Source organism: Pelophylax lessonae (genome assembly GCF_965119305.1).
Source record: "Pelophylax lessonae genome assembly, chromosome: 4".
Classification (NCBI taxonomy): domain Eukaryota; kingdom Metazoa; phylum Chordata; class Amphibia; order Anura; family Ranidae; genus Pelophylax; species Pelophylax lessonae.
The window spans coordinates 645,142,787-645,168,768 of record NC_138771.1 but is presented as its reverse complement, the minus strand read 5'-3'; the positions used below and the strand labels follow the sequence as shown (position 1 = coordinate 645,168,768).

General features: G+C 41.9%; 1 protein-coding gene across 1 annotated transcript; it reads left to right on the top strand.

The window, feature by feature from the left end:
* Window positions 1-380: 380 nt before the first annotated feature.
* Window positions 381-25,556, top strand: LOC309552174 (olfactory receptor 5G25-like; the record flags this gene model as incomplete). Its single annotated transcript, XM_082252987.1, has 2 exons — window positions 381-530; window positions 24,960-25,556. The coding sequence occupies 2 exons, from the start codon at window positions 381-383 to the stop codon at window positions 25,554-25,556; spliced, it is 747 nt and encodes a 248-aa protein (XP_082109113.1).
* Between the last annotated feature and the right edge of the window lie 426 nt (window positions 25,557-25,982).

Here is a 25,982-nt window from a genome sequence, read left to right as displayed (position 1 = left end):
TGGCGGCGGAGGAAAAAGAAGGGGGCCGGACTTCCGAGGGACAGTGCATCCCAGAAGTGGGGAAGGGACAAAAACAGGTACCCGTTCCCCCCCTCCCCCTGAAAGTTGCCAAATGTGGCACCGGAGCGGGGGGAGGAAGCATATAAGCTGAGTTCCACTTGTGGGTGGAACTCCGCTTTAAAGTATTATGTATTGTTTATTCTTTTACCAGGTGGTCTATCACAATAACATAATCCAACATTGTACTAACAGTTTTTCTGAATCTAAAATACATCAAAATTCCATTTTTCTTGGTGCTGTTTTTCATATACTGTGTTATTATTCCTGGAAATCTTTTTATTGTGGATTTATTTCATCTGAGTAAAACACTTCAGTCTCCCATGTACCTCTTCATCACCCAACTATCATTGCTTGATATAATTCTGTCTACAGATATTCTTCCCAACCTTCTTTATATCATCTTACATGATGGATGTACCATGCCTCTTGCTGGATGTATTATCCAGTTCTCCTTCTTTGCCCATGCTGAGGTCTCAGAGTGTTTTCTACTGACTGTGATGTCCTAAGATCGGTATTTGGCTACTTGTAAGCCATTACTTTACAACTCTATAATGAACCAATCAATTTCCATTAAATCAGAGATTACCATTTGGTTACTGGGCTTTACAATGACATTGATTGATTCCATTTATTTGCGCAGTCTATATTATTGTGGACTAAACATCATTAATCACATATTCTGTGACTTTGAACCAATACTAGAGCTTTCCTGCTCTGAAACTTCATGGATCCATAATCAGACCTATGTAGTAGGTTTCATCTATGTTGTAACACCTTTTATATTAATTGTTATATCATATATCTTTATTGTTTCAACTATCCTTAAAATTAGGATTTGTCACACAAGCTCCTACAACCACCACAGCCCCTTAGAAGAAAATTCTAATGCACTGAATATTATCAACCTCACCAATTTTCCACTTACACCAGATCAGGTCCAAGTACTACAATTGGGGTTGGGTTTTTGTCCGGCACAGCAGATAGATGTCTTTGACACTATCAAGGACGTCTATCTGTTTGCCCGAAATCTCACATACAAATTTATTTTCGATCAGAGTCGCCAACAAAAAAGATTGGAAATAGAACTCATTGAACAACTCAAACATTATACCATGGAGGAATTTCGGGCTTTGAGGGATCTCATGCTGTTGTATGAGGAGGGATCAACGGACCTTGCGGAACCCGTGTCCTCTCTTGTGGAACCCCAAATCCTGAATAAACCTCCTCAGAAAGTATTTAAACCCAAATCACAACGGTTCCCTGATTTATCCACTTGCCCTCATATCTGGTCCTTTGTTTGCCAGACTATAAGGGAGCTTAAACGAACACGTTGGCAACCAATATCAGACAATCTCACACCATCTCAGAACTTAGCTCTCAAGCATTTACAAAAGAATCCTCACTACGTTATTAAACCCTCTGATAAAGGGGGTAACGTAGTTATAATGACACATGAACAGTATCAGACTATGTGCCTTGACATATTAAACAACCGCCAATGGTACATTCCTATTCATCCTGACAGTCAATTTTCAAAACGAGCTCAAGAATTTGTGCCTGGAAGCTTTTCTTTCAGGTATTATTGATAAAGATGTACATGATTTTCTAATAGTGAAACACCCTAGGACCCCCACACTATACTCACTACCCAAAGTACACAAAAATCCAAAAAAACCTCCGGGTAGACCCATTGTCTCTGGGATAGGCTCTATTTCGGAGAATGCTAGCAAGTATGTCGACTTTTTCTTGCGTCCCTTTGTTCAGACATTACCATCGTTTATCCAGGATACTCCAGATCTGTTGAGACACATTGACGGCATCCAGGTACCCCCGGATGCCCTCCTCGTGGCGGTGGATATTGAGGCTTTGTACTCAAGCATACCGCACGAGGAGGGCATCCGGCAGGTTGGTTCCTTTTTACAGGAATAGGATGAACGTACGTGGCCACATAACGATTTCATCTTGTCCCTCTTGAGATTTATTTTGACACATAATTTTTTCACTTTTATGGAAACTACTTACCTACAACAACAAGGAGTCGCAATGGGAACATGTTGCGTACCCTCCTATGCAAATTTATTCCTAGGAGGGTGGGAGAGGCACATCTTCTCTTGCGACTCCTATGCTTTGTGGTTGAAACATGTGACACATTGGTTCCGTTATATTGATGACCTGTTCCTAATATGGACAGGCTCACAATGTGAACTCGAGAAAATGCTATCCTCACTGAATTCAAATGACTTTGACTTAAGATTTAGTTATAATTTTCATCTCGAGTACATTGTATTCTTGGACACAGAAATTAAAAAAGATACCAATGGTTACATTATCACCAGCCTCTATAGGAAACCGAGCGCCGGAAACACGCTCTTACATTCATCCAGCGCCCACCCCACTCCTTTGAAGAATAGTATCCCATACGCGCAATACTTGCGCATACGGAGAAATTGTTCATTGGATGGGGATTTCTTTGGGGAAGCTAAAAAACTACAAAATAGACTACTTTCGCGGGGCTACTCCCGCACCATTTTGAGAAGGGCCTTTAACAAGGCTAAGGGACTCAATAGAAGTGACATACTTCAAAAAACGAATAGAGCAGATCCCAATCAGACAGTCAAACTTATCACTCAATACTCTGATAATTACCAACAATTAAGAGCCATATTTCGAAAGCATTGGCATCTCCTCAGTGAGGAGACCACTCTTTCTAAACACGTTAAAGAATATCCTGAAATAGTGTTCAGACGAGCGACGTCCATACGGGACCTCCTCATTAAAAGTCACTATACTAAGGACCTCCCACAATCCAGGAGCAGATTTGGGACATACCAATGTGGTGGTTGTTCTCGCTGCCCTTGGATTGAGGAGGGTCCTGTTACAGAATTACCTAACAGTTCAACCCACAAATTGCGTGGATTTGCAGATTGCTCCACACGTGGTGTAATATACCTCATGAAGTGCCAATGTTCAGCCTTCTATGTTGGCAAAACAATTAGGCAGCTCGGCCAAAGAGTAGGTGATCATGTCTATTACTCAGGTGGGGGTAAAATCCTCACCCCGGTCACCCGACACATTGGGTTACATCATAGGTTTGATAGTTCCTGTGTATCCTTTAGGGTCCTGGAGATCATATCTCCAGATCCTAGAGGAGGAAACTGGGACCAGCGAATATTGCAACGTGAAACTCTATGGATAGAGAGACTAGATGCCACCTTACCTCCGGGACTCAACGAAGCCCACTCATATAAACCATTTTTGTGAGTTAGCTCCTCAACTGAATTTCCCCCCCTCCCCCTCCCTTCCTTTGCGTTCCCCTCCCTTTTTCCTTTCCCTTCTCTCTCCCCTGTTTGTTTTTTCTATTTCTAATTTTGCTCTTCACTAGTGATCCATGTTCGATCTAAGTAACCTATTGTTACAAAGATATACCCTGGCTGGGTTTTCCAAGGATTTACCTTGGCCTAAGCCAGTATTTGTGCTTATTGAGAATAATATCTCTAGCGTCTAATGACATTTAAAGTATTCTGATTTCTGTACAATATATTATTTTTGTTTAGATTACCTAATGTTAGTTGCCTTGCTGTATGTATAACATGTACTAGGCGATTAATGTATTGTATGTATTCATGCATTGTTTTATATTTTCTTGTTGTTCATTTTGACCATTTGCAACAATGGATCATGCTAAACCTTTTGGCTCTGGCTCAGTAAAGTATCGGCTTTTCCATCTATGTTATATGGATGAGACTACTTTGGGTGTCTCCCCCGACGGCGGACATGTGATGTCAGGTATGGCCCCTCCCTCTGTTGTGGTCGGGGCGATATGCTGGGCCGACTCTGCCACCCCTGTTCCGCTCACGTAGCGCCTCCCCCGGATGTGCGCTCGCGGCCACTGGTGTGGTTGATTGACGCCCGACTAGTGCGCTTGCGCAGTACAGCGTGCATACTCCTGACGCCAGCCTGGATGTTCGTCATGACCTCGTCATGTACGTCATCCGGGCGGAGCTCTCTGGCCATATAAGCGGCAACTCGGCGTCTCTCCTTGCATTTGCAGGGACGGGACGTGCGAGTTAGATACTGCGGCAGGTAATAGTTCTTTTTCAAAATACAAATTTGAGGAACATTCTTTTTCCCCTCTTTTTCATAGGCTATTGGATATTTTATGGACTGGAAACATTCCCTTCTCTGGGTTGTTGAGCACCTTATGGACATCTTGTATATGCTTTATATATTTGAAATGGCATGGGATCTTCCCGATACACCCTAAATATGCACTAATTACTATTTTCTCAAAATTACTACCATCTGTCCATGTTGTTCACCACCCAACTAGTTGGGAATTTTTTCAATGCCGTTCAGCCCCCAATACTAATATATGTTGCCCCACTCATTATAGTGATCATCTATCTGACTGGCAAATATATATATAATTTATTTTTCTAGGCAGTATTCTTGGATCTGCTGTGGACTGATATTTATTATATCAGTCACAAGATACTCTTGCCCGGTCCCTGCCTACATATTCTTTGGGAACTATTTGGGTAAGATTTCCATATATTTTATAGACTAGGCCTTTCATTCCTGTGTCTCCCGATGTTTTTTCAAAGATATTTTTTGAGATATTCTTGCTCATTACACTTTATTCCTCTTCTTTGAACTCTCAGACATTAGTACCCTGTATTTGTAGTCCTGCCTTGATTTTGGTCAGTCTCCCGTGTTCGCCCCGGGGGGGTCTTCCCTTACCTTGTGGTCCTGGATCCATACTGCCGGGCTTTTTGATCAGATGCCAGACAGGTGCGCTGTTTTATGATCACATTGTTTCTTATGCTCAATGGACATATTTTTAATACCATGTTACAGACTTACCAGAAGGTTGTCTTTGACACATATAAATGCTGTTATGTTATACATTTATTGATATACCTAATTATATATGCTTACGGTCCTCTTTTTTTCCTTTTCCATCTTAGCGTTTTCATTTGAGATATATAGTGAGAACCCCCAAATACCCCTGAGGAAGCGGCTATACGGCCGTGAAACATGTCGGGTTAAATATTTGTGGGCAACTTCGTTTTCTGCACAGATATCACTCCTCTGGATCATAAATGGGTATACAGTAATCATTACTCACCCCTGTGTAGGATCCGATATTTACCTATATTGATTTATAATGAACATGGCTGTAAACTGCAATTGTTTTTAGAATTACAATATATCTGATTATTGTTGTATCCTGTAATACACAGTATACATTTTATATATTTCTTTTGGTGTTTCAATAAAGTTTATATCTTTTTTACCTTTTGCATCTTTATTTTCTATATATACCCAGCACCCCAAATCTAAAAGTCCCCTTCTTTAGACGCCCAACTTTCCTCTTTTTTTATTTAAACATCCTTATTGGGACGTGGTGCTCTCATTCTAAATTTTTTTTTTATGAGCTGGCCCTCTTTCTCTTTTTTGTATCCTTAAAATTAAATCAATTGCAGGAAGAAAAAAAATCCTTCATCACCAGCTGCTCTCACTTGCCTGTAGAGTGCATTTTTTATGGGACCCTAATCGCTGTGTATTAGATTTCAACAAAAGGACAACTAGATATTCTGAACAAGGTCCTCTCTCTCTTTTACACTGTAATGACTCAATTGCTAAATCTGATCATATACACATTGAGAAACAAGAACTTTAAAAAAGCTATTGAGAAAAAATAAATATTTTAATCCTCTGTAAATTAAAAATGCAAAGGTAATAGAAAATTAAACAAAAAAAAAAAAAAAAAATATATATATATATATATATATATATATATATATATATATATATATATATATATATTCTCAACAATCAAGGAATTTCTACAAATAAACAATTGTACCTAATAAAGTGACTGGTGACTGTATATATATATATATATATATATATATATATATACAGTATATATATATATATACACACTATATTACCAAAAGTATCGGGATGCCTGCCTTTACATGCACATGAACTTTAATGGCATCCCAGTCTTAGTCAGTAGGGTTCAATATTGAGTTGGCAAACACTTTGCAGCTATAACAGCTTCAACTCTTCTGGGAAGGCTGTTCGCAAAGCTTAGGAGTGTCTATGGGAATGTTTGACCATTCTTTCAGAAGCACATCTGTGAGGTCAGGCATTGTTGTTGGAGAGAAGGCCTGGCTCGCAGTCTGCACTCGAATTCATCCCAAAGGTGTTCTATTACGTTGAGGTCAGGACTTTGTGCAGGCCAGTCATGTTCCTCCACCCCAAACTCGCTCATTTATGTCTTTATAGACCTTGCTTTGTGAACTGGTGTGCAGTCATGTTGGAATGGAAAGGGGCCATCCCAAAACTGCTCCTACAAAGTTACCAGCATGAAATTGTCTGAAATGTCTTGGTATGCTGATGCTTTTAAGAGTTCCTTCACTGGAACTAAGGGGCCAAGCCCAACCCTTAAAAAAAAAAAAAAAAAACACACCATAATCCTCCCATGATTGCCACTCCACCAAATGACCTCAACCGATAGAACACCTTTGGGATGAATTAGAATGCAGCCAGGCCTTGTCATCTAACATCAGTGCCTGACCTAACAAATGCACTTCTGGAGGAATGGTCAAATGTTCCCATAGACACACTCCTAAACTTTGCGGACAGCCTTCCCACAAGAGTTGAAGCTGTTGTAGCTGCAAAGGGTGTGACTCAATATTATATGTGTGTAAAGGGAAAGACAGGCATCCCAATACTTTTGGTAATATAGTGTGTATATATATATATATATATATACTAAGCTATGGGGGTGAGGTGAATACATCTGAAAGTGTCACAGCTGGAAACACAGGATTGTTAGAATATTTGTTTTGACTTGTATTCATTCATTTTTTGTGTGTTTTATATGGTATATTTAATTAAGTTTTAGCAGCGCCAATTGGATTAACACATTATTATACTGTATACTGTGTATATATATGTATATATATATATATATATATATATATATATATATATATATATATATATATATATATATACTGCTCAAAAAAATTAAAGGAACACTTTTAAATCAGAGTATAGCATCAAGTCAAATAAACTCCTGGGATATTGATCTGGTCAGTTAAGTAGTAGAGGGGTTGCTAGTCAGGTGCACTGGATGGACAACAATGAGACAACCCCCAAAACAGGAATGGTTTTACAGGTGGAGGCCACTGAAATTTATTTTCCCTACTCAATTTTTCTGACTGTTTTTTAGTAGTTTTGCATTTGGCTATGGTCAGTGTCACTATTAATAGCATGGGGCGATACCTGGACCCAGGGATGGACTGGGAATAACATTCAGCACTGGAAATAAATTTCATACCAGCCCCCTAGCATTATTATACCAGCCCAACAGCATTACGTAATTATTTTCTTGTTCATAAAAGGGAAAACCATGCAATTTAAAGGCTGCAGACATGGTACAAAAGATGCAGTGGCTGCAAGCATGGTACAGGAGGACATGTCAGAGGCTATGGACATGGTACAGGAGATATCAGAGGCTGCGGGCATGGTACAGGAGATGCAGGGGTTGCAGACATGGTACAGGAGATGTCAGAGGCAGTGGGCATGGTACAGGAGATGTCAGAGGCTGCGGGCATGGTACAGGAGATGCAGGGGTTGCAGACATGATACAGGAGATGCAGAGGCTGTCAACATGGTACAGGAGACACAGAGGCTGTGGGCATGGAACAAGAGATGTCATAGGCTGTGTGGACATGGTACAGGAGATACAAAGGCTCTGTGCATGGTAAAGGAGAGATGCAAATGCTGCAAGCAAGGTACAGATGTCATAGGATGTACAGGCATGCTACAGGAGATTCTGAGGCTGCAGGCATGGTACAGGAGATGTCAGAGGCTGTGCAGGCATGGTAAAGTAGATGCAGAGGCTGCGGCCATGGTACAGAAGATGTCAGAGGCTGTGCGTGCATGGTACAGGAGATACAGAGGCTGTTCAGGCATGGTCCAGGAGATGCAGAGGCTGAGGGAATGGTCCAGGAGATGCAGAGGCTGAGGGCATGGTACAGGAGATGCAGAGGCTGTGGGCATGGTACAGGAGATGTCAGAGGCTGTGTGGATATTGTACAGGAGATGCAGTGGCTGCTGGAATGGTACAGGAGATGTCAGAGGCTGCAGACATAGTACAGGAGATGGTACAAGAGATGCATTAGGATAAAAAACCTTCTGGGTGTAGCAGCTCCCCCCCCCCAGCACCCCCTAATACTTACCTGAGGTCCTTCTCTGTCCAGCGATGTCCATGAGTCCCTCGGCTGCCCGGGACTCTCCTTCCTGATTGGCTGGGACAAACCTGTGGCTCAATTGGCTCCAGCGACTGTCAACCAAAGTCAGTTAGCCAATCAGGAGAGAGAGAGGGCAGAGCTGATTGGCAGCTCTGTGTCTGAATGGACACACAGAGCTGCAGCTCAGCTCAGGTGCCCCCATAGCAAGCTGCTTGCTGTGGGGGGCACTCAACAGGAGGGAGGGGCCAGGAGCACCAAAGAGGGACCCGAGAATAGGAGGATCTGGGCCACTCTGTGCAAAACCAACTGCACAGCGGAGGTAAGTATAACATGTTTATTATTAAAAAAAAAAAAAAAAACAGGCTTTACAATGACTTTAAAATGTGCAGAAGCAATAGTAGAAAATAGATGAGTGGATCAAAGCTATAAAAATAATCATGGAGTGTTTTCAATTTAAGTATAATAAAGGGTGTGTGTCAGGAGAAATAAAATCTAAAAATAATTCCTAAAAGATTATTAGCTATCAGCTAATTTAGCTGTGCAAAAAACAGCCCACCAAGGAAGAGAAAATGTATAAAAGGTTTTCAGATTCACTCAGTAAATACCAGAGACTAATAATTTACTGTAATCTATATTATTTCCACTAAAATATATGATGGCTGATCGGACATTGTTTGTTGGGGATTTGCAAAGTAAACTATTACATCCAGACGTCATCTCTAAAAATGTGCACGGAATTGAGGTGCAGTATGTAACATTTGTTTGGGGATACATGAGAACATAGATCCATCATAGAATTGCTGTTTTGTGTTTCCATACAGATGAAGAACTGTAGATGTATAACATTATATATGCTTCAGAGGCTCTCTCCACCACCCAATGTAACCGGTATTTTACAATTATTGTACAATCATTTGAAACTTAACTAAATTGGAATTTGTGCTTTTCTGGTTCAGTGTAATATTCCTCACATTTTGTATCTGAAATACTTTTACCTGTCAATGCCCAATCATCTAACTTCCCGACTATCTGCTGTCTTTTCTTCCTTCCTTTAGGGGAATTTCTTTTTTTTTTTTTTTGTATTTATTGTCTTTATTTATGCTCAGGGATAAAAAAAATGAACATTTTAAAAATATGTCCAAATTCTTGTCAAGTAAAAACAAACATTGCACATTATTATTTTACATTTAATAATGTGCAATTGAAGTTTCTTTTTAACCCCTTAGTAACTAAAGTGGTAATGCTTGAACATTTTTTGCAACTTTGACATGTGTTAGTAAATCTGTACATATCATCACAACTACTTTCTGTATCCAGGTGAAATACACCTTGTTTTTTTTTTTTTCGGACAGATTGGGCTTTTTTTTGGTAGAAAAATTGTAACAGATATCTTTTGATTTTCTTTTTTTTTTTTATTATAAAAGGAAAACTGGCCCAAAATAGTAAAAAAAAAAAAAAAGAGCATTAAAAAAAAAAAAAAAAATTAGATGTATATTTCTATACCATAGTTTTTCACCAAAGAATGAATCAAAATAAGTTCTCCTGCTCCTGGCGATCGCATCGATATCCCATATGTTTACTTTATTTGTTGTTTGTACCTGTAGAATGGCCCAGAAACAATGGTGCACATTTTGCTTTGTTTTATCCTACCTAAACCACACTGACACTCAACTGACACTGACACTGACACTAATTTAAAAAAGAGCTTTAGAAAAAAAAAAAAACCATACCGAAAATATACTGGTCCCTACTTTTGAACCCAACCTTTGAACCAAACCTTGCAAAACTAGCTATTTTTTTTCTTTTTTTATTATAAAAATACTGGCCCAAAATAGTAAAAAAAGAGCATTTTTTAAACAAAATTTAGATGTATATTTCTTCTTATTACCATCATTTTTCACCAGTGAATAAAACAAAATACATTTTCCTGCTCCTGGCGATTGCAGTGATATCACATATGTTTAATTTATTTGTTGTTTGTACCTGTAGAATGGCCCAGAAACAATGGCACACATTTTGCTACCTAAAATACATTGACACTGACACAATTTAAAAAAATGCTTTTGAAAAAAAACCCTACCAAAAATATACTTGCCCTGACTTTTGAACCCAACCTTTGACCCAAAACTTGCAAAACTAGCCATTTTTTTTCATTTTTTATTATCAAAGAAAAAGTGGCCCAAAATAGTAAAAAAAAAAAGAGCATTTTTTTAAACAAAATTTAGATGTATATTTCTATACCGTAATTTTTCACCAAGGAATACATCAAAATTAAGTTCTCCTGTTCCTGACGATCGCAGCGATACCACATATGTTTACTATATTTGTTGTTTGTACCTGTAGAATGGCCCAGAAACAATGGTGCACATTTTGCTTTGTTTTATCCTACTTAAATCACACTGAAACTGACACTGGCACTAATTTAAAAAAATGCTTTTGAAAAAAAAAAAAAAAACTTACCAAAAATTCTTCTGCCCCTGGGGATTGCAGAGATACCCCATATGTTTACTTTATTTGTTGTTTGTACCTGTAGAATGGCCCAGAAACAATGGTGCACATTTTGCTACCTAAAATACACTGATACTGGCACTAATTTAAAAAAAATATTTTGAAAAAGTAAAACCCTACCAAAAATATACTGGCCCTGACTTTGATTTTTGAACCCAACCTTTGACCCAAACCTTGCAAAACTAGCTATTTTTTTTATTTTTATTTGTTTTTCTTATCAAAGAAAAACTGGCCCAAAATAGTAAAAAAAAAAAAAAAAAAAAATGAGCATTTTTTTTTTTAAATAAAATTTAAAAAATCTTGCAAAACTAGCTATTTATTTTTCTTTATTTATTTTTTTTTTTTTTTACACACTTTTTTTGTTTAGTCCCGGTTCACACTGAGGCGACCTGTGAGGCGACCTGGTCGTCTCACAGGTCGCCGTAGGTCGCCTCCCATAGGGAAGCTGCGGACCCGTTCTAATAGGAGCGACACAAGTCGCTCCGACTTAGAAAAAGGGTCCGGAGCTTCTTTGGGGCGACCAGGAGGCGACCGCCATAGACTTCAATGTTATAAAGTCCGTGGCGGCCGCTCCGAGGTCGCGGCGCGCTGCTCGCACCGCGACCTCGGAGGTCGCGGTGCGAAGTAGTGTCGCTCGTATGTGAACGGGCACTAACAGCTTCCACTTCTGCAAGGGCAGGAGGATACAATGTATTTTCCTCCCCATTCAGAAAAGGAAGTAAACACAGGGGAGGGTTGCACAGTAACTCATCACTGTAATAGTCAATAAGAGGCTATCACAGATGACCCGGAACCGGGAGTCCCAAATCCTGAACATTAGTGTGATCATTAGCTCCCAGCACAAAGAGAGGTACACACATCTGCAGCCCAAGGGAAAAAAGGCCAGTTCAGTGAGGCCACATATATGCGTACCATTGACAGAAAGGGGTTAAATCGGGTAAAGCCTTGATTGGTTTTCTTTGGAAAGGAGCCACAGACCATATACACTATATTACCAAAAGTATTGGGACACCCACCTTTACATGCACATGAACTTTCATGGCATCTCAGTCTTAGTCCGTAGGGTTCAATACTGAGTTGGCCCACCCTTTGCATCTATAACAGCGTTAACTCTTCTGGGAAGACTGTCCGCAAGGTTTAGGAGTGTGTCTATGAGAATGGTTGATGATTTTTCCAGAAGCGCATTTGTGAGGTCAGGCTCTGATGTTGGAGAGAAGGCCTGGCTCACAGTCTTTGCTCTAATTCATCCCAAAATTGTTCTATTGGGTTGAGGTCAGAACTCTGTGCAGACCAGTTAAGTTCCTCTACCCCAAACTCGCTATTCCATGTGTTTATGGATCTTGCTTTGTTCACTGCTACGTAGTCATGTTGGAAAAGGAAGGGCCAACCCCAAACTGTTCCCACAAAGTTGGAAGCATGAAATTGTATTGCTATGCTGAAACCTTAAGTGTTTCCCTCACTGGAACTAAGGGGACCAAGCCCAACCTCTTAAAAACAACCCCACACCATAATCCCCCCTCCACCAAATTACTTCAACCTGATAGAACACCTTTGGGATGAATTAGGACACAGACTGCGAGCCAGGCCTTCACTCTCCAACATCAGTGCCTGACCTCACAAATGTGCTTCTGGAAGAATGGTCAAACATTCCCATAGACACACTCCCAAACCTTGCGGACCGCCTTACCAGAAGAGTTGAAGCTGTTATAGCTGCAAAGGGTGGGCCAACTCATTATTGAACCCTACGGACTAAGACTGGGATGCCATTAAAGTTCATGTGTGTATAAGGAGAGGCATCCCAATACTTTTGATAAGATAGTGTAGATAGAAATTTGGTGGGCAGCTAAGCTGTGGTCGGACTTAGTGCTGTAAGTTTCTACATCGCCCTAAGCCTAGGGCATTGTTTGCTTTTGCCTGCTGTTGGGGAGTGTTCTCCAGCATATAGAGCAAAAGATACAATGTTAGGGGTTATAAGTATTTATTTTATCCTGACCATTTACTAGGAAGTATTTTGCCAATCATGAGGAAGGAAATAAATATACAAAGAGACCTTCTAGAAGGGACTTTGCCTCCCAGGCTTGGTATGGAAAGGATGCCGGTTTGAAGTTTAGTTTTTTAGTTAAAAATAATAAACATGTTATACTTGTTATACTCTTTTCCGGTCCCTCTTCGGTGCTCCTAGCCCCTCCCTCCTCTTAAGTGCCCCCACAGCAAGCTGCCTGCTATAGGGGCATCCGAGCCAAGCCACAGCTCCCTGTGTCCATTCACGCATAGAGCTGAGACCCGGCCCCACCCCTTTCTCTCTCATTGGATGACTGACTTTGATTGACAGCAGCGGGAGCCAATGGTGTCGTGCTGCTGTCTGAGCCATTGAGGAGGGGAGTCCCAGGCTACTGAGACACTTCTGCAACATTGCTGGATCGAGATGGACTCAGGTAAGTATTAGGGGGGCTGAGGGAGGCTGCTGCACACAAAAGGATTTTTATCTTAATGCATAGAATGCATTAAGATTAAAAAAAAAAACCCTTTACCTTTGCAACCACTCCAATTTACAAGCTCATTCTATAGCCTCCCGGTGTGCTGCCTGTGGGTGGTGAGCCAAGTGCAAAGGCCCTTTACCTCAGAGACCCGTTGCGTGTGACTAAAACTGTTCCAGTGCCATATCTCTCTGCAGAGGTCTAACATGTCCCCTGTCGAGACAGACCTATAGCTCCACATTTAGTAAAACTCATGCTCCTTGCTGGCAAAAAAGCTAATATGAATAGGCTTATGCTGGAGCCTGGAAGCACCTTCAGGAATCAAAGATTACTCAGTCAATTGCCAGTTTTGGTTAGAGCATACATCCTCTACCAGCCTTTTAGAAGGACTTGGAATATTTCCAAGCGGAGGAATGCTATATTTGAGGATTCCTGTAGAGTAAACCCATACTTTCTCTCCCCTTGACTTTGAGCCAATTGCTTCAAGCAAAGATTGACAGAGTAGATTTCAGCCATTCCTGATGGGTTGGTGGATTGGTGAGGGTTTTGGGGAAGTAGACAGCCAGTGCACTAGAAGAAAGACTGGAAGGGCCTGTCAAACCCAATGGCGCATAAAGGGGTTATCATTACAGTATGAAAGCCCAAGCAACCAATGAATATAAACAAGTTAAAAACACTTCAATATTCTTTAACATTGTATCCCTCCAAATTTTATGGTTATATAGAAACATCACAAAAAATGTCTTTGTAGAAGAAAAGGTATTCCCAATTTTCATTTATTTGCATATTCCAAAAACAATGGAATTACCTCATTTCAAAAGAATAATTTATTTACGCTCATCTGGCCAACCGTACATCTAGACCCATTGATGTACAGCAGAAGCAAAGCCCAATATTATAAAGCATTTTTCACAAACTGTTTAAGACTTGTTGGCAGTCATCAGTGCAAGGTATGGAAACAATTGTACTGATTGAGTAGGGCTTGGAGACCAACAAGAATGCAATGTTGAAATCCCGAGGCCGTCATATGACATCCTGGACTTTGAGTGGAGATATCATTCTTTTCTGCCAGCAATTCCCTGCACCGTAAAAACAATCATAGTGGCTATTCAGCAGCTTGGTTGTTTTTACTGGCAGCGGGATGCCCCTCCCCCTCCAGCCATCCTTCTGTGTTTCTATCGGCTCACTCGTGCGATCGGCGAGCCAGAGAAGGAATCTGCCAGCGACGGAAGATTATCATAGAGAAAACCAATGGACCAAATCGTCCCCAGGAGTCTCTATGACCTTCGGAGGTCCGGGCGTGTAAAAATAAAATTATAATATTAAAATAAACAATACATAAAAAAAAAAACAAAAAAAAAAAAACAATTTAAAGCGCCCCCTTTCCTCGTGCTCACGAATATATACGTACATCGCGCCCACATATGTAAATGAAATTAAAACCACACATGTGAGGTACCGCCATGAGCGCTAGAGTGAGTGCAACAATTGTAGTCTAAGACCACCTCGGTAACTCTAAACTGGTAATCTGTAAAAAATGTTAAAGCGTCGCCTATGGAGATTTTTAAGTACCGAAGTTTGGCGCCATTCCACAAGTGTGTGCAAATTTAAAGTGTTACATGTAAGGTATCTATTACTCGGCGTTACAGGATCTTCATGAAATGTAATTTTGGATAATCAAAAGGCAGGTGAAAATAACGGAAAATTGATATCAAATACTCACCGTATTTTTCCTTTCCTGATGGACTCCATGGCAGCATACGTATCGGGTTTAGTCCCACCTCCAAACCTACCCTATAGGACATCCACTCCCATAAATCTTTGCACCTGTTCAGCACACGTGTTCTGTAACTATCCTCCTTAGAAACTGGGAGGGAACTCCTGCTGCCATGGAGTCCATCAGGAAAGGAAAATACGGTAAGTATTTGATATAATTTTTCAGTTTTCTTGACAGACTCCAAGTCAGCATTCATATCGGGAAATAACTCACCGTACACAAACAGGGTGGGCAGGTGCTGAACAAAAGTTTAATTTACTCTGTCAACTAATGGGACTTGTAAACCAAAATTAACAGAAGAAAGAGCCGCCGGCTCAACACAATAATGAGACAAAAAGGTATTTAGTTTCAATAATTTTTATTAGTTTTAAAATGGTACAACAAGCGTTAAGCAAGCAGTCAAACAAATAATTCTGTCATGCAATAGAGGATATAGATAACAAAGCAAAGTACTCATATAATAAGATATAACAAGCAGTGGTCAACATGTGACCTCACAACGAAACTCATGTATAAAGGTGTTTTAACAACCGCCTATTATGAAGGAGGACATCCCTGACCCAGGCACCCCCATGGGAACAAACTGTGTCACAGGGGGGGATGCCCACCTAGATATAGATAACACGATTAAACAACATGCAGGTTTCACTTAGCACGCTAGGATTACTGCAAGAGTGAGAGGCAAGGAATGTTGAGAAATGTGGGAGGTGGAAAGGGAAGACACACGAGGAGGGGGGGGTACAATAAAGTGGGTATGAGGAGCGAGGGAGTTAGAGGAAAGGACGGGGGCAAGGTGTCCACCATAAATTCCACTAAGCAATCAATCTTACATCAGATGGTAACTGTACATTTAGGGTGTTGGAGCCAGATATCCTATTTCCTGCGGAAGGACTCAATAGTTAGGGAGATGCGTGAAAATATGCGTTCCATATAGCATTGTTGGTTCAACGTGTCAATGGTGTCCTCTATTGAAGGGGATTTGGTGGATTTCCATAGTCTAGTGATCGTGAATTTAGCTGCTAGGAGAAGGTGGATTATTACCAGTCGATATGCGAGCCGGAAGTTGTGAATAGTAAGGTGTAAAAGGGCCAGTTCCGGATCGGGTGTCACCTGTTGGTTGCATAGTTCAGAAAGCAGGCTAAAAATCTTGTTCCAGAAGGACCTGAGTGACAAGCAGGCCCACATAATGTGGAATAGAGTACCGCAGTCCCCACATTCCCTCCAGCACGAGGTCGGATGGGAGGGATACATTTTGGATAGCCGGTATGGCGTTAAATACCAATGGTGCGTTAACTTGACATGTTGTTCCCAATGTGTTATGCATTTAGTGGCAGAGTATGTGGACGAGAATGCTTTCAACCAATGAGAAGAAGGAAATGTTTTTTTGTAAAGTCTGCTCTCACTTAATCATGGTGTGCGTTTTTGAGAAGGGACCCTGTTGGGCGAGTGTTTTATAGAAGAGGGTTATGCCTTTACAGGAACCTGGAGGTTCCTGAAGGTACTCATGAATGGAGGTAGGGAGTACAATATACTGTGGGACGGTTTGAGAGCGCAAAAAGGATCTTATTTGGAGGTAGGTATGGAATGTCTTCAGAGGTAGTTTAAATTTTTTAACCAAGTCTGCATAAGAGGAGAGCGAGGTGCCCTGATAAAGGTCATGGACGTGCATTTGTGGGGAATCCTTAGGCGTCCATAATGTTAAATCTAGATTGGGGATGAAATATGACAATATGGTTAATGGAATCATAATTTTGTGGCCCCCGGTCGTTGGGTGAGAGGTATCTCTTTCCAGATTTGGGACGAAATTTGTACCGAAGGGAGTAGTGAAGGCGGGGGTGTGGCTCCCAATTTGGTAGTAGCAGTTGGAGATTCTTATGGGGGGTTGAGGCAGCTTCTACGTGTGACCAAGTTTTGTTGGATGAGGACGTCCACCAATACTTAAGTAGGTCAAGGACACAGGCTTTATAGTACGCAAGGAGATTAGGGACACCCATCCCCCCCAGGGATCTATGTCTAGACATGATGGACAAAGAGCATCTCGAGGGTTTATGGTCCCAGATAAATTTAGTAATTATGCTTTGAAGGGCCGTAAAGAAGCTTCGTGGTAGGGGAATAATTACCGTGCGGAAAAAGTAAAGAAGTTTAGGAAGGACTATCATTTTGAACGTAGCTATTCTGCCCATCACAGAGAGTTCCTGCGTTTTGAGGGACGCCAATGTTCGGGGCAAATAATCCAACAAGGGCTTTAAGTTATGGGCATAGAGTTGGGAGGGGAGCGGGGTAAGGTGGATGCCTAGAAAGCTAGAAGGCCTAGGGAGCTGGTAACCCAGGTAAAGGGGAAATTGCGCGATAATGACTGGCGAAGGGCGGGGGGTATATGCAAAGCAAGGATTTGGGACTTACTAGCATTTAATTTATAGTAGGAGACTGTACTAAATTCTTGCAAGAGATCATAGGTTGCAGGGAGAGACAAAGCTGGATTGGTCAACATGCAAAACATCGTCTGCGAAAAGACTGATCTTATGCTCCATGCCAGCAACGCAGGGGCCAGTGATAATAGGACAGGATCGGATTCTTTGAGCCAGGGGTTCCATAAGAAGTGTAAATATAATGGGGGAAAGGGGACATCCTTGTCGGGTGCAATTGGTGATGTGTATTTGTTTCGATTTAATTCCCGAAGTAAGGACGACGGTGGATGGATTAGAATAAAGGGATAGAATAGTGGATTGCAGCCAATCTCGAATGCCAAATTTATCCAGGACTTGTTGTAGGTAGCCCCAGTGGACCCTGTCAAACGCCTTCTCCGCATCCAGGGATAGGAGCAGAGAAGGCGTTCGAGAGGCCCCCGCACGGGAAATTAAATCAATAAGACGTCTAGTGCCATCAGGGGCCTGGCGACCAGGCACGAATCCCACTTGGTCTGGGTGCACCAGAAGAGGGAGCACCTTCTGTAATCTAAGGGCTAAGATCTTGGCATATATTTTAATATCAACATTGAGCAGTGATATAGGTCTATAATTTGCAGGCAGTGAGGGGTCCTTATTTGGTTTCGGTATCGTAACTTTAACAGCACGTAACATGTCATGAGGGAAGGAAGCAGTGGAGGAGGCAAGAGAGAAGACGGACTGCAGGTGAGGTGCTCTTTCAGAGGCAAAGTGTTTATAATATTCATTGGAAAAACCGTATTCCCCAGGCGATTTGTTGTTAGGGAGTTTGGAAATGATTGAGCATATTTCCTGCGAGGTAATGGGCCGTGATATAGATTGCAGTAATTCCGAAAGACAGGGTAGGCAATGCTGTTTTGGAAAGGAAACTGCCAATAATCTCAGGGGTAGGCTGGGGTGTGGAGTTATCATTACGGAGGTCATATAATTTCTGGTAGTAGGACGCAAAGGCATCTGCTATATCTTTAGGGTTGGTCAGGAGGTCAGCTGGGGATGGATAGGTCAGGGATACAGTTTTCTGCTTAAGTCGCTTTAATTTGACCTTCCGAGCCAGCCAAGCTCCTGCCCGGTTGTTAAGAGCATAATATTGAGCCTTCATGTACTTAAGGTGGTTTTCGAACTTATATAAGAGGAGCGACCTAAGAGCCTGCCATTTAGATACAAGGAGTTGTGTGAGATGAGGGGAAGGGTTAGTTTTGTTTTCCTTTTCTTTGGTTTCAATAGACAACAGTAAGTCCTCAACCTGCTTCCTCCTCTGCTTCCGTAGCTTATAAGACATTTTAATCAGGACTCCAAGCATTTAGGCCTTGTAGGTACTCCACAAGGTAAACCTATTAACCTCAGGACCATCATTCCATTCAAAAAAATTGCTATGTTCCTGCAAAATTGATTGGCACAGCTTCTCGTCCGCCAGTATCGCAGAGTTCAGTCTCCACACTGGGGGAGGGGAGTTGCGTAAATTGTCATCGAACTCCAGAACTATCGGTGCGTGATCCGACCAAGAAATCGTGCCAATGTGAGCATTAGTCACACTCTGCAAGGATCCCTTTGTGGTGAGGAAGAGGTCTATGCGGGAGTATGAGGAATGTGGTGCAGACATAAAGGTATAATCTTTTTCGGAACCGTGAAAACATCGCCATACATCATATAACTCATGAGTGTGCAATAGGGAAACAATGGATTGGGGTGGTCTCCTAGTTTGCGAGGTGGAGTCCATGGCTGGGACCAGGACAGTGTAAAAATCCCCCCCTATGAGGAGGGTGCCTTGCAACACCTTCATAGTCACCGAGAGTAACGGGGTCAAAAACTTTCGTTGCTGCGTGTTCGGGGCATAGAGGTTAAGTAGGGTGAAAACAGTATTGTTGAGTTGGCAAATCAATACAATATACCTCCCTTCAGGGTCAGTAAGTGAGTCAATGTACTTGAAGGCCACTGAGTCTCTGATAGCAATAAAGACGCCACACGCCTTTTTCAGGGCGTTAGCCATATAAACATGCGAGAAATGAGGGAGAATCACTTTTGGACATTTGTGGGCAACAAAATGGGATTCTTGAACAAAAAGGACATCAGCTTTGTGAAGTTTGGCTTCTCTAAGCAATGCTGATCTCTTATAGGGGCTATTGAGCCCCTTCGAATTCAAGGAGACTATTCGTAAAGGCATATTGGAGAGGAAGAAGATGCAGGGGCCATGATGACCCTACCGTCGGTAGGGCCCACTCTGGGCAGTGAACAGTACCTTAATACAGATTTTCGCAGATAGGTAAGCGTCAGCAGGGGATGAAAGAGAGCGATTGGAGCGCAGGAGGGATATCCAGTTCCAGTAGTCACCGGCAACAGCAGGCTGTTCAAGTGTGCAGGATGGGAGAGGTGTCTTGAATCCAGACAGGTGGAAGGTTGGGATAAGGGAGCTGCAAGAAAAAGGGGAGACGACAAGACAAACAAGACAGACAACATACACATAAGAAAAGCCTGACTGAAAAAGCAGGCATGATGGGCAGCCAAAAAAGCCACTGTGGCCGAGGGGGGTCTAGAAATGCTCAGCAACATGCTGAGCCTCCACAGGTTGAATAGGGTCATACCAGGCAAAAAACAGCCCGGTTCCATGAAGCGGGGAAGAAACAACAAAAAACAAAAATCAAAAATAGCAAACAGTGAAGCTCACGGCAGTTCTCCGGGTAGTTGAGGGATGATGGAGTTAGCAGGATGGAGAGCCTCTCAGCAGATCAGGACCAGTCAGCTTGTAGACGTTCCAATGGAGGGACAGTAGGTAGCGGGTCTTCAGCAGGTAACAGATGCCACTGCTTAAAAAGCTGAATTCCTTTCTCCATGCTGTAGACCAGATAGGTCTTTCCAGGTGATCAGAAGTTTCGTGGGGAAGCCCCACTTGTAAACCACCTTATTGTTGCGCAACATTTTAGTAAGGGGTGCTAGCTTCTTTCGGTTAATCACAGTTTTTTGCGAGATATCCGTATAGAGGGAGATGCCCATAAATTCTTCAGGTACGGCCGGGCTCTGTTTTGCCGCCATCATAACACGCTCTTTCACATGGTAATAATGGATGCGTGCCAGAGTGTCCCTGGGGGTCGTGTCAGGTAGAAATTTAGGCTTCGGGATACGGTGGGCCCTATCCACACACAACTCAAAGTCACTTAAGGCAGGGTGGAGGGCCTTCATCAAGCGTTGCACAAAGCGGGTCAGTTCACTGTGAGGTATAGATTCAGGGATCCCCCTAAACTTAATGTTATTCCGACGAGAGCGGTCCTCTAAGTCAGCTATCTTAGTTTGGAGGCGCTGCAGTTCAGTCTCCTGGTCAGTGTAGGCATCTACCAAGTTTTTGTGTGTGAGGTGTAGAGATCCGCCATCTTGGTCTCTAGATGGTGAATTCTATGATCGTGTGTCTGAACCCGGCCCTTTATGTCAGCAAACATATCATCAAAGTCAGCATGAATTGTGCTCCTGAATGACAGAAGCATCCTTTTCATAGTCGCTTCCGAGATAGGCTGGTCTGAGGCAGGGAATAGATCTATGGAAAGGCCTGGTGATTTGGGAGGCCGCGGGGCCTGGTCTGTTGCAGGCTGCGAGAAGGGAGAAATATCGCCGCTATTGCAGCGCTGCTTAGATTTAGCAGGGCTGGAGGTTGTGGGAGAGGAGGCTGGAGAGCTTTCCTCCAATGTCCCCATATCAGTAATGTCCTCCATGTGTGGGTCTCTTCCTCCTCCATATCGCTGAGGATTGAGTGCAGCTTACCCCGAGGTGGCGCCGCCGGGAAGAAGTCAGTCAACCGTTGGGGCGGTTTGGTCGCTTTTCTCCTCTTGGACATGGCTTCCCAAGGAGGTAGGCTGCCGAGGCGGTAAGGGTAGGTGATTTCTGCACTGTCCGTTCATCGCTGAGAGTTGCTGCGTCACGGAGTATGCTGGATCTCACACTTCACGCGGCCATCACGCTCGCCGGCCGGACACGCCCCACAAAAAGGTATTTATAGAAGACCAGGATGCTGCTCTACAAATCAATTCAGGAGCAACATGTCTGGAGACTGCCCAGGAAGTGTAAACACTCTGAGTTGAGTGAGCCGTAACCGCCACTGGAGGAGTCAAGCCCTTAGCCCTGTAAGCCCATTGAATAGCTTGGATGATCCAAGAAGAAATAGACCTTGAGGAAGCCCGAAGTCCCATGTTCTTCCCACTGAAGGTGATGAACAGATATTCTGACTGCCGGAAGTGAACCGTAGCTTCCCAGTATCTCACACGTACCAATACAGACTATGCTGTAATTTAAGTTTTTTACACTCCAAAAGGGTGTATATTGAATAGCGGAATAGGAAAAATTTTATAAAACGGTGTATCTCACACGTACAAACACAGACTAGGCCCTGATTACAATTTTTTGTACCCTAAAGGCAGGATGAGGATGAGGAAGAGGAGTAGGAGGAGTTCGGAACAGGAGGCAAACTGAAGCGCCCTGCAATCCTCGGCGGTGGAAGGAGATGCGTCAAACAAATTTAAAAAGGTGTATCTCACACGTACCGATACAGACTATGCCGTAATTAAAATTTTTACACTCCAAAAGGATGTATATTGAATAGCGGAATAGGAAACATTTTATAAAACGGTGTATCTCACACGTACAAACACAGACTAGGCCCCGATTACAATTTTTTGTACCCTAAAGGCAGGATGAGGATGAGGAAGAGGAGTAGGAGGAGTTCGGAACAGGAGGCAAACTGAAGCACCCTCCAATCCTCGGCGGTGTAAGATGTGCCCAAAAAATTGGAAAGGTGTATCTCACACGTACCGATACAGACTATGCCGCAATTTAATTCTTTTTACCCCAAAGGGTGTAGATTGAATAGCGGAATAGAAAATATGATATCAAAAGGTGTATCTCACACGTACAGACCCAGACTAGGCCCCGATTACAATTTTTTGTACCCTAAAGGCAGGATGAGGAGTAGGAGGAGTTCGGAACAGGAGGCAAACTGAAGCACCCTGCAATCCTCGGCGGTGGAAGATGCGCCCCAATAATTTGGAAGGTGTATCTCACACGTACCGATATAGACTATGCCGCAATTTATTTTTTTTACCCAAAAAGGGTGTAGATTGAATAGCGGAATAGAAAATATGATATAAAATTGGTGATTTTTCAATAGCACATGTGAACACAGCAGTGTCTTATGTTTTATGTCACGGTCAGCTCTGCAGCAGGCTATGAAGGGGAAAAAAAAGAAAATTCCCCTTTAACTTTGTAATTTTTAAATAGCAGATTTGTACAGACTATGCCACAATTTAATTTTTTTTTTAACCCAAAAGGGTGTATATTGAATAGCGGAATAGAAAATATGATATAAAAAGGTGTATCTCACACGTACAGACCCAGACTAGGCCCCGATTACAATTTTTTGTACCCTACAGGCAGGATGAGGAGTAGGAGGAGTTCGGAACAGGAGACAAACTGAAGCACACTGCAAGCCTCGGCGGTGAAAGATGCGCCCCAAAAATTTGGAAGGTGTATCTCACACGTACCGATACAGACTATGCCGCAATTTATTTTTTTTTACCCCAAAAGGGTGTAGATTGAATAGCGGAATAGAAAATATGATATAAAAAGGTGTATCTCACATGTACAGACCCAGACTAGGCCCCGATTACAATTTTTTGTACCCTAAAGGCAGGATGAGGAGTAGGAGGAGTTTGGAACAGGAGGCAAACTGAAGCACCCTGCAATCCTCGGCGGTGGAAGATGCGCCCCAAAAATTTGGAAGGTGTATCTCACACGTACCGATACAGACTATGCCGCAATTTAATTTTTTTTACCCCAAAAGGGTGTAGATTGAATAGCGGAATAGAAAATATGATATAAAATTGGTGATTTTTCAATAGCACATGTGAACACAGCAGTGTCTTATGTTTTATGTCACTTTCAGCTCTGCACCAGGCTATGAAGGGAAAAAAAAAAATTCCCCTTTAACTTTGTAATTTTTAAATAGCAGATTAGTACAGACTATGCCACAATTTAATTTTTTTTTAACCCAAAAGGGTGTATATTGAATAGTGGAATAGAAAAAAGTATATAAAATTGAAAATCACTCAATAGCACATGTGAACACAGCAGTGTCTTATGTCACGGTCAGCTCAGCAGCAAGCAGGCTATGAAGGGGAAAAAAAAAAATCCCCTTTAACTTAATTTTTAAACAGCAGATTAGAACAGCAATCTGTAGTAAAAAATAGCTGAACGCTGCACACAACAGACTGATAAAAATAGATTTTTTTCTCCCTCCTCCTCCTCAGTGGGCTCAAGTGAGGGCAACAAAATTGTTCACTGCACCACCCCCCACACAGCAAAATCGATGTAGACTGTCCCTGCCTAATCTCTCCAGCCTGTCCCTAAAATGCTCAAAAAGATCGTTCACTGCACCACCCCCCACACAGCAAAATCGATGTAGACTGTCCCTGCCTAATCTCTCCAGCCTGTCCCTAAAATGCTCAAATAACTTTCCCTGCCTACACTCCGACCTGTCCCTGCATTCTTTTCGGGCACAATTTTTCCCTGTCTGTCTCTAATCAGCAGCAGCCAGCACGTATGATGTGTGCTCTCTCCCTACACTACAGCAGAATGAGGCACCGCGCTGGGTCTCTCGAACTTATAAAGACATGGGTCACATTCTTCAGATGGCCAATCACAGCTACTAATACATTAGTAGGCATGGCTGGGATGACTTAAGGCACACCAGTTAAACGCTTGTTGATTGGCTGTTGAAAGCCCGCCATTAAAAGCGCGCCATTACATACTAAACAGGAAATAAAATTACCGAACACGGATTTTAAACCCGAACATACAGTAAAGTTTTCGGGTCCGTGTCTGGGTAGCAAAAATCCAATTATTCGGTACGAACCCGAATAACACAGTCCGTGTTCGCTCAACACTAGTTAAAACTCATCTGGATAGCAATGTATTGAAAACGTATCCTAACAAAATTGACTGGATAAACATCAGAATAAATGTTGCTTTTTTTTTGCCATCAACCATAATTGTGAGGAGTTGAACGTAGTGGATTTTCATCTGCTTAGAACCTAAATTATTACGTATTTTTATGTTCTCTTACTAGGTGGGCTATCACAATAACATAACCTATATTGTACTAACAGGTTTTCCAAATATGAAAAGCATAAAAATTATATTTTTCTTAGTGCTTTTTTTCATATATTGTGTTACTATTTCTGGAAATCTTTTTATTGTGGTTTTATTTCATCTGAGTAAAACACTTCAGTCTCCAATGTACCTCTTCATCACCCAACTATCATTGCTTGATATAATTATATCTACAGATATTCTTCCCAATCTCCTTGATATCATCTTACATGATGGATGTACCATGTCTCTTGCTGGATGTATCATGCAGTTCTTTTTATTTATACATGCTGAGGCCTCAGAGTGTTTTCTACTGACTGTGATGTCCTATGACCGGTATTTGGCCATCTGTAAGCCCCTGCATTACAACTCTTTAATGAACCAATCAATTTGCATTATATCAGTGATTGCCATTTGGTTACTGGGTTTTACAACGACATTGGTTGATTCCATTTCTTTGTGTAGTTTATACTACTGTGGACCAAACATCATCCATCACTTCTTCTGTGACTTTGAACCCATACTTGAGCTTTCCTGCTCTGACACTTCATGGATCCATAATCAGATCTATGTAGTAGGTTTTATCTGTGCTGTAGCACCTTTTATACTAATTGTTATATCATATATCTATATTGTTATAACCATCCTCAAAATTAAATCAATTACAGGAAGAAAAAAATCCTTCACCACCTGCAGCTCCCACTTGACCGCAGTGTGCATTTTTTATGGGACAATAATTGCTGTGTATTTGATTCCAACAAAAGGTCAACTAGATATTCTGAACAAGGTCCTCTCTCTCTTTTACACTGTGATGACGCCATTGCTTAATCCAATCATATACACCTTCAGGAACAAGGACTTTAAAAAAGCTATTGATAAAATAAAATCATAATCTAGAAAAAAAAAATGCAAATATGATAGAAAAATAAATCTTAAAACAATTCTTCCCAGATATATATATATACACACTATTTTACCAAAAGTATTGGAACGCCTGCCCTTTAAACGTACATGAACTTTAATGGCACCCCAATCTTAGTCTGTAGGGTTCAATATTGAGTTAGCCAACCCTTTGCAGCTATAACAGCTTCAACTCTCCTGAGAAGGCTGTCCACAAGGTTTAGGAGTGTGTCTATGGGAATTTGATCATTCTTCCAGAAGCGCATTTGTGAGGTCAGGCATTGATTTGGACGGGAAGGCCTGCCCCGCAGTCTCCACACTGATTCATCCCAAAGGTGTTCTATCGGGTTTAGGTCAGGACTCTGTGCAGGCCAGCCAAGTTCCTCCACCACAAACTTGCTCATCCGTGTCTTTATGG